Source organism: Python bivittatus, unplaced genomic scaffold, assembly GCF_059951505.1.
Source record: "Python bivittatus isolate LINGU-HERP-01145 unplaced genomic scaffold, Pbiv_v1 ctg000700_np1212, whole genome shotgun sequence".
NCBI lineage: Eukaryota > Metazoa > Chordata > Lepidosauria > Squamata > Pythonidae > Python > Python bivittatus.
Window position 1 is genome coordinate 99,511,550 of NW_028277098.1, and position 9,787 is coordinate 99,521,336.

Genomic DNA, 9,787 nt, shown 5'->3' on the forward strand with positions numbered 1-9,787 from the left:
AATAATGAAAATAGTTATTCGCTTTCCCTTTTGGCATTTGTCACTTTTGGATTGCATGCCTACTTAAAAATTCCAATTAAAAGGAGCAGATGCTGGACTGTTGGGGCAACAACACCTGGATTGCAAAAATCTGGGCTACCAATGGATGGCTGCAGTGTTTGGAGTCCTGCAGTCCAGATTTAGGACCAGTACAGCTGAAAGGTCAGAAAGTTTTTTGGGTGGTAACCTACAGATTTTCAAAACCAATCAGTGAATCAGGGAACATTTTTAAGTTTCCAGCTTGTTTCCTGCTCTGAATATTCCAACTAGGACAGGTTGCAAAACATGATCAAAAAGAGAGATTCTTAAGCGAAGCCATTCATGAACCTCCATGATGAGGCAGCAGTTCTTCAGCCCTTTGGTAAGCAAAACAGACAGCACTTGCTATTTAAAGCTGTTCCATTTTCCCTCTTGTAATAGTTTTGGGGAACCAGCAGAGGAGGAAAACCTTCCAACCAGAAACAGAGGTCCAAAACAGAAGGTGTCATCTCCACTTGGTTCTTTAAAAAAGCAAAAACTAAGTCTGCCATTCTGGGGAAGTCACATCCCACAGCTGCATCTGCAGACCCTCCTAACCCCACAGGCATCTGGATGGATGCTAGGAGAAATAAAAGATGGGACCAAGATGGGCTTTGGCCTGATCTAGCAAGGATATTCATAAGTTCTTATGAAGCCACCAGAACTTGCACTCAACTGAAGGGCATCCTTACAATTTTATCATGAACGGGCTTTCCTGTGATAATGTTCTGACTCTGTGGCTTAAACCTCCTTGTATTTTTCCTCAGCAGCTTCCAAACCAAGCTGAGAACATGTCAGAAGCTAAAACTCTTCTGAGGAACAAGGGTACCCAACGGTTTCGGAAATCTTTGCCTTCCTGTGAAGGGGGGAAGATGAGTCCTGAGCAGAAAGCACGCTACTTGGCCTTTGCCGATCCCAGTAAGCCAGACGTGAAGACCATGCTGGCCGCAGCTCTTATGAAAGAGAGGAAGGCCCTGGATGATCATCAAAGAGAGCTGGACGATAAAAACCTCATTGGGGTTCTCAAGGCCTCGGAAGCTCGGAACCGCCTTCGAAACACAAGGCTCCAGTACCAGAATTTGAGAGTGAGTGGCCTTGGGTCTTCTGCTTAGCGAGAGATGGAATCAAACCCTCCTAAGAAAGTGGGATCAAGGGTTGGTCCTAACCTGATCTGGGCCACTAGGCCATTTCGGGTCTTCCAGATATATGGTGAGGACAACTCCTTGGGTTCCCTGGGATGGTGATTATGGCCAACCCTGCAAGGGCTATGATTCAGAAAGTGGCAGGATGATGAGGACCGATCTTCTCAGTTTGTAGGACCTCTTTAAGGTGGACACTGTACATGTCCAGGGTTCTTATGCAACCTGGAAACCAAATGGTTCATATAATTTGTTGATATGCCTGGGAGTCCAAAAGTGTCTGAGCCAGAATGAGGAAGGATGCTCAGCTCACAAGTTCACATTTGAATGCAAAAAGATCTAATTTGGCAATGATGAAGTGATACACGGGTTGAAACTTACTTTTCCCTCAAAATTTGCAGTTCTGAACAGTTTGCAATGCAGTAGTAAATATGGAAAGAAAAGGTCTGCATAAAAATAGGGGGTTTACCTGCAGAACGGCAAGGATGATATGCTTGGAGAAATTTGCATCCAACATCAGACACCCTTTAATGTGCTTTTAAAAAATCAGATTCAGTGAACTGAACTGGACAGATCTGCGGAAAATAAGAAATTGGGCAGAATGACAAATTCCTTAAAATAGGGAACAGAGGAAATCAAATCTGATAGACTTGCAAATTGCCACCCCTAATCTGATGACTGTATCCAGTTCCGGGTGGTTCACTTTTAATCACTTGTTAGATTCATTTTCACCCTGCATTCTCTCAATGTGTTAGATTACAATACCCATTGCACCAGTAGATGATGGGAATTACAGTCAAAACCAATACATGTAGAAGGCACCAGGTTGGAAAAGTAAGGGAGAAAAAGTGTAAATGGGTTTTTGGGAACCTACAGAAACATTGCTTTGCAGATAACTTAAAAGAATCGAGTTCCAGGATGGTTAGCCTAGACAAAATTGAGGGTGGAGGTGTGGAAGGGGACTGCATTCCTGAAATAATTAAGGATTGTCTCATTGGAGAAGACAAACATTAGACTAGATCTAATGGGAGCAAGCTACAGGAAGGGAGATTTTCAACTGAAGTTTAGAAGTTCTTGATAGTAAGAGAACTTTGCTGAATTCATTATATGTCCGTTGACATTGAGGAGAATATTTGTATCTCAGCAAAACAAACAAAAAAGTGATATGTATGTAATTCAATTACTTGGTAGGATGATGCTTCTCCTTACCTAAAGGTGTTCAAGAAGAAGATGAGCAGGCAGGTGTTGGAAATGTCCTTCAGGATACAGGAAGGAGCACCAATGCCCCCGGAGGGCCCTTCCAATTCTCAGCGTGATGATTTCCACTAATCTAGTTTAACAGGCTTCCTCCAATGTGCTGGGCCTCAATTCCCACAACCCCAGACAGCTTGTCATTGCAAAACCAATTCTGGGATTTTTTCAGTAGGGCAAAGGAATTGAGAAATTGTATAAGTCCATGCAATGTTATTGCTGGCATTACTTATAATACTCGAAATTGTGGGGAGGGTGAAAGCTGTAATTCCATTCTGATCTCCTTTCTCCTTCTTCGTGCATAATGGCACGAGCAGCGCATATTTCTTCTCTCGGTCTTTTATCACTGGTTATACTTATGTGCCATCTTGGGTTCACAACCTGGTCTGGCTTCCTCCTTTCTCTACTGCAAAGGAACTTAATCTTAAGTTTCATAAGCAAAGAGTCTTAAAAGACATCTATCCAAATGGTCAATTCAAATCACCTTATTTTTTAAAAAGGCTTTGTCTGGACAGTGACTGCAAAGGGGAAAAGTTCCTCGCCTTTCACGCTAATCCAGATCAGTTTGTTGGAGAAAAAAACAAGTCACAAAGGGCAGAGATGTCCCCCCACCTCACCCCAGATAGTCACGCAAAATACAGTCCTCAAGGTACAAAGGGAGGGTTTCCAACTCTGCCTTATCAGAATGCTAATGGGGAAAAATGTGCACATCCCAGGGCAGAGTTTCTCAACCTTGGCAACTTTAAGATGAGTGGACTTCAACTCCCAGAATTCCCCAGCCAGCCATGCTGGCTTTGCACAACAATTCTGGGAGTTGAAATCCACTCATCTTAAAGTTGCCAAGGTTGAGAAACACTGTCAAGTGTCTGTTGCTCCCATTAGCCAGGTTGACACAACATGCTTCCCCATCTAATGGCTACATCTGCATAATACTCTATGCTTGATTGGTTTTAAGCTTAGTATTTTATTTTCCTTGATCATGGCTTGCATGTAGCGGAGACCCAGCTAGCACAGTGAGCGTGTAGAGCCGCAAACCTCAAAAGTGGGTTAATTCAGCCATTTGTTTGCCTCTTAGATTTCCATCCAGGGTGTATTTTCTTGGGAACGCAGGAAACGCTCAGGAATCTACTTTAGGCATCTTATTTTTAAAGAAGTGTGTCCATCACTGTGCTGTTAGTGACACCTTGGCCTATTTTGCTTTTCCTGGCTTGATCAGAGCAGGAAGGAGCAACTGCATGCAAACCTCCCACCCACCCCCTTTTTGCAGCCCCCAAAATGTCCTTCCCAAGATCATGCCCTCAATTCAATCATGGGACTTCCATGGGTTTGCAAATGAAATAGACACGTTGAACTACAGTGCCTATTTTTCCCAAAGAGCATGGCTGTGAAGATGACTGGATGAAAGCCAGCAGTTTTCTGGCATGAGTTGTTTTAGTGTCCTTCTAGCTATGCCTTTTGCTTACTAGAAGTGACGGATTCTAGTAGTCTTTAGATGCAAACTTTGGGGCACTTTTGTTCTTGATGAAATCATTTCAGTGGCATCTGCTTTCTCCAAAGGTAATTCGTTTAAGGGTCAGACGGCCATCAAAGGAATATGGCTGCCATATCCTGGGACTACTGGTTCCTACACAAGTGGGCAATCTTGTCCATATTTTAGGCCAATCCAAGAAGCAAACATTTTAACGGTTCGGCTGAACCCAGCCAACCTGCTTGGGGCTATAACTTTGGAAGTCTACAAGCTTCTAGCCAAGTTTGTCTGAACGATCCCTACAAGAAAGCTAATTCTAAAAAGTTGCTCATTTTAGGCCTGACTATCAAAAAGAAAATATTTAATCACCAAGCAAATGATATTAACACTTGGCTCTCACTCTAACGGTGGGTTTGTCGTCAGTGGCATGGCTCCAATCAACGTGCTATAGTTAGTCATCTTGGAACAGCCTTTGTGGTTACTACTGTCCAAACAAACTCTTCAGACCACTGAACATTGTTCTAGTCAATCTGCCTAAGACCATCTTGAGGGTTTTTAATTGGCATTAATGCATACTTGGCTTTTACTGGCTGCTCAGAGTAGCTTAATATATACCATTTTGCATCTTCCATGCAAAATAAACAGCTTTTAGTGGACTGTGATGTTATTGGAATTTAAAGACTGCAAGACTCTGACTGAAAGGCGTTAGTGGTCTCAAAGACTAGAGAAATTATTTGGGGATTAAGTTAATTGCAGGTAATTTGCCCCATTGCAACCGAAACACAATGTTAACTGATGGAACTCACTAAGGACTTCATAGGTGTCTGATCGAAGCCACAACAACATTGACTTGCACCATGATGTCTAAGATCATATCATGACACATACAGTGTTATTTGCCCTCAATCACTATGCAGACTATCCAGTGGTGGAGCAAATGCATGCTACAGGAGTAATCTTACAGATGTTTGGGAGCTACAAATGTCATGTCAACAAAAGAAGAATAAGATCAGTCCATCCTTATTTCTACTTTCCTTGACAGAGACCAGAAACATAAGCAGGGATATTGTAGAATCATAGAATTGCAGTACTGGATGGACCCATTTAGGACTTTAAATCCTATCCCCTGCTCAGTGAAGGAATTCAAATTAAAGCAACCCAGCCAAGAACTAGCCTCTGGCTGAACACATCAATAAAGGGGAGTCCATCACCTCTCCAGGTCATTGGTTCCATGGTTGAATTGCTCATCAATTAGGAAGTTTTGGAACTTCCTTCATGCAACTTGAACCCATTATTCCATCTTCCACATTCTTAGGATGAGGGGGAAGAGATTTTGACTCCCTTCTATGTATTATTGACACAGATCAGGGTGGGCAACTCAGAAATTACAAGCCACCTCCCAGCACCCCAACTGGGCTCCCAGAAGATCCCCAAAGTGTATGCAGCTAAAATAGCTCCTTTTAAAATTATGGGGAGAGGACTGGATAACTTTAGTCTTTTCTGATATCTCCTCTTGAATGATCAGACCAAAAGTCTATCTCCAATAAAAACTCAGATGAGTCCCACCTTCCAGAATGCAATGAAAAAAGAAGCTTATGAAATCAGGTCAAGGATCCATCAAGGGTCATCCATCCAAAGGGCTCACAAGCCAGGACAGGAGAGAGAGAGATGACCTTCCACTGTCACTCCAGCAGCAGGAAGTGAGAGCCAGTTGGTGTAGTGGTTAAGGGCACCAGGGTAGAAAGCAGGAGATGGGGAGGTCTAGTCTTGCCTTAGGCAAGGAAGGCAGCTGGGTGACTTTGGCCCAGTCCCTCTCTCTCAGCCCAAGAGCCAGGGTGGTTCAGAGGTGAAGATGCTGGTCTAAGAGTGGGGAGACCCAGGTTCTGGTTCCCTCTGAGCCATTGGAACTCCTATGGGGGCCTTGGGTCAGTCCCTCTCTCTCAGCAATGACAAACCACTTGTGAACAATGTTGCCAAGTAAAATATGGGGACTTGTCCATGTAGGCACCAGGAGCCAAAACTGATCTGAAGGCATAACAAATAAAAATCAAGGAGGTAGCCAGCAACCCTCATAACCTAGCAGCCATTGATAGCCTGATCCTCCATGTCTTTTCCCTTATGAAGCTCTCTAGATCGGTGGCCACCATCACATCAGAGAGCACCAAATTCCTCAGTTTACTAGTGGGTCCATTCAGACAACAACCTGGTTACAATGTTTGCAAGATTCTGAACCTTAAGCTAACCAAACAGGCTGGCTTTGCACAACAATTCTGGGAGTTGAAATCCACTCATCCACCCAAAACAAGAACCATCCAAGACAGAAACTGAGCAAGCTTCACATTTTTTGCAATGTGTAGCCATTAGGTCTTTAACTGCCTGGATTAAGCTGGAATGTAACTTACATGTTGCATAAAGAAATCCATCTTTTCATCCATCATGTATCTCCCTTCATTTAGTTTTAGCAGGGGTGTCTGCAGAGGGGAGGGAAAATGTCAAGATGGTTGTGACACACATAAAAAAGGGATGGAATATCGATCACATGATTATGACTACCATCTTGACCCCCTCCCTGCAGACACCCTGAGTTTAAGTGAATCACCCTGAGTTCTAACCCTGTGAGAGACAGAGAAGAATCCGCCCCTATTCTCCCTGGTTAGACTGGTAGTGTTGCACACCAACCAGGCGTTTACCCTGGGGCAGAAGATGCTATGTTCACAAGCCCTGCTATTTTCAATTACAGAGTACTGTATCAGTGAGGGAGGTCAGGAGAGATGTTTGCCATTTGGGTGACCAAGAGGGAAGAATGACTAATGGGCTGCGTCACTTGTATGAAGTTTCTCATCTAAGCTCATCTTTGCTTCTTCTGGCTCCAGGCACAAGAGATCAACTTCTTGATCTCCTTCCAGAGGAACGCAAAAGGCGCAGTGAGATTAGAAGTCTTCCTCCCACCCAGGAAGAACATTGCAAAATTATCTGACTGCATGAACACCATTCAGGTAAATGTTGGGGATAGAAACTTCCTGGTAAAGCCTTCCCCACTAGGCCTCCTTTGAGTGTTCTGGGTACTGAACACACACACAAACCATCACACTCTCCCTTTTCAGGGTAAGCAACAATATGCAGAGCACAGAAAGAGAGTACAACATAGTAAATAAAGGAAATTAGAGGCAGGAAATAAGAGAAGAGGACGTCTATATGATCACCAGTTACTCTACCTCCCTTTCTATCCTGTCAAACCATCTTGTTTCTACCACATCCACACACCGTTTCACACATTCCTTTTGTTCTTTAAACTTCTCATCTCTTTCTTTTTGAAGGACTTATCAACTCTGTTCATCCATAACTTTCCATCTTCCCCTCCTCTCAGTCCATTCACTCTTCCTTCCTATATTTAAGATGCAATCCTCATTCATTCTCTAGGATCAAACCATCTCAAGGTGGTTCTTCTTTGCACTGAGTCCACACTCCTTCAGCACCCATTCACACCTCACCTCCTTTCTTATTTTACCACATATACTTCTCAAGTATCCCATTTCCACTACGCTCACAATACTTTAAATTTCTCCTGACATACCTGACTTCCATACACACAGCCATTTTCACTTCTTTCAACTAACATTCATTCTTCCCAACACCATTCACTATAACTCTCATATCTTTCTACCCAGGCCAACCATCCTTGTTTCTACCACATTCATATACCACTTCACATACTGCCTTTTCTTCTTTAAACTTCCCACTTTCTTCCTTGGAAGATCTCCTTAATTCCATCCAGTCATGACTTTCTCAGCCTTCCCTTTCCTCTTGACCCATTCACTCTTCTTTCAAATATTTGTTTTACAGTTTGAACCTCATTCATTCTCTCTGTATGACCAAACCAAAGCTTTTGGAAGGAATACAGAATTTGCTTCTTATACGTGAAGGGTTCCTCACCTAATTCCTGAATTAACTCATTTTCTGAGCTCACATAATACCCTAAACTAGAAACTAACCAAACATGTTGGGTTTATACAACACAGTACTACCCAAAATTAAGACCCATGAAGCTCAGCCTGTTGTGCAAATGCAGCTTTTGGCTCTTACCTCCCCTCATTAAATGTGTTTGTGGCCTCAACTACAGTGTATTAATCAGCTGATCAAGATGTAGTAATTAATGGCAATCTCTGCTGAGGTCATGTATCTGAGAGTACAACAATACCCCACCCAAAACAGCTACCCAACCACCATAGTGGTGTATATAACCTTTACTACATTAGCTATTGCTGATACTTTCCAGATGTGATGAAGGTAAATTGAAAAGCAGCACATCTGGAGGGCACCTCGCTGAAGAAATCTAAATTAGACTGATGCAACAGTCTAACCGATCTAAATAAAAACAATGAAGTTCCTTTATATTTCCTCTTTCCTGAATATGTCCTTACAGTATATATATGTGGTAACTGCCTTCCTAAATATTTCTGTCCTTTTTGCGGCCTTCGGAGGTCTTCATTTTTTCCTTATCTTTCTCTTTGTTTTTCAGCGGAGCCGGATTGAAGAGATACTGGAAGATGAAAGCGGTGAGATCTATATCCGGAGGCCATGAGCCCTCCTGTAGAACAAGAAAAAATAAGGGAAATAGGATATGGATAAAACCCAGAAAGAGTAAATTTACTCTGAAGGGCTGCAACGTAGCAAACCACCGCGATTTAATAAACTGTGGATAATCAGAGGCTACAAACCCAAGTTAGGGAATGTGCAGATCAATCTATTTTTAGTCTGCATCATTTTGGCTTGGGCACACCCAAAAATCTGTTGTTGTTTTTCTGCACTGATTCACTTGAAAAAAAAAAGTCTACATCATAGTCCACTTAATATTTCACATTTCACATGCACATTTTAAATGTGTCGTCTCTCGGAGCATGCATTTTTAAAATGGAATTGGAGTGTTTTTTTTAAAGCTGAGAGGTACAGCAGAATATCTTGAAAGTGTGAAAGCGGGGGAACTGATTCCAGTCTGCACATGATTCCAGAAGTTTTGTGGATTCTTGAGTATGGATCCCCTCATCACAGCTGGCCCTTTCAGGGAAAAAAAAAAAATGTATGGCATATTTACTAGAAAGTTTTGCATCAAATGGAGAGTGAGGTTTGGGAGAATGCTGAACTTGGGTTTAATCACAATCTCTGATGAGATTGGCACTTTTCAATTCTGCATCTTTAGTTCAGGCTTGGAAATCTTATTTTAGGTGAAGATGTCAACCTGTGCAGGTCTAACCAGGTCAGCCTAGGAAAATAACTCTCAGAACTTATCAGGAGGTTAAATATGGTCAGGGTCATCTGGCAGGGGGTGAGGGTCTCGGAAAAATCAAGATGGGAAATGCAACTGTGCAGTAAAAGCCCTGCCCCTTTTATGCAACACCTGTAAAAAGGGGTGGGGCCCTTGGTTCTACAGCCACCATCTTGACTTTTTTGACACACGCAAACACAGAAGCCCTTGGCTGTGATGCAACCCTGTTTGTCGGAAATCTACTAAACGAGCAGCCAGCCGATGTGCTTAAAGAGACAGATCCCCTTTTGGCCCCAAATTGTGTTTCATCAGATCTCCTGGAATTGTAAGTGTGACAGCTAGAGAAAAAAAAATAGTTTGCATTTACTGTGTTGTGTTCCTCGGCACCTCTGGATTTCTGCAAGCATGTTATGGGCACTGTCACAAAGTGGGTGCCGTGAACGACCGAACCAGTCACAACACACCTTTGTACCAGAAGGCAAATGGGTGAGGTTGCTTCAAACTTGCAAGAATGCTCTTTAAACGCTCACTTAAAATTGCCGCGGGTTCTGGCTTGGCTTTGCAGAGCGCAATAAACAAATAAATGAATCCAATGTGCAAGTTCTTCCC

The 9,787-nt window shown here is 42.8% G+C and overlaps 1 protein-coding gene across 1 annotated transcript; it reads left to right on the plus strand.

The window, feature by feature from the left end:
* Window positions 1–848: 848 nt before the first annotated feature.
* On the plus strand, window positions 849–8,497 carry LKAAEAR1 (LKAAEAR motif containing 1). Its single transcript, XM_025170615.1, has 3 exons — window positions 849–1,142; window positions 6,789–6,911; window positions 8,435–8,497. The coding sequence occupies exons 1-3, from the start codon at window positions 849–851 to the stop codon at window positions 8,495–8,497; spliced, it is 480 nt and encodes a 159-aa protein (XP_025026383.1).
* The last annotated feature ends 1,290 nt before the right edge of the window (window positions 8,498–9,787 follow it).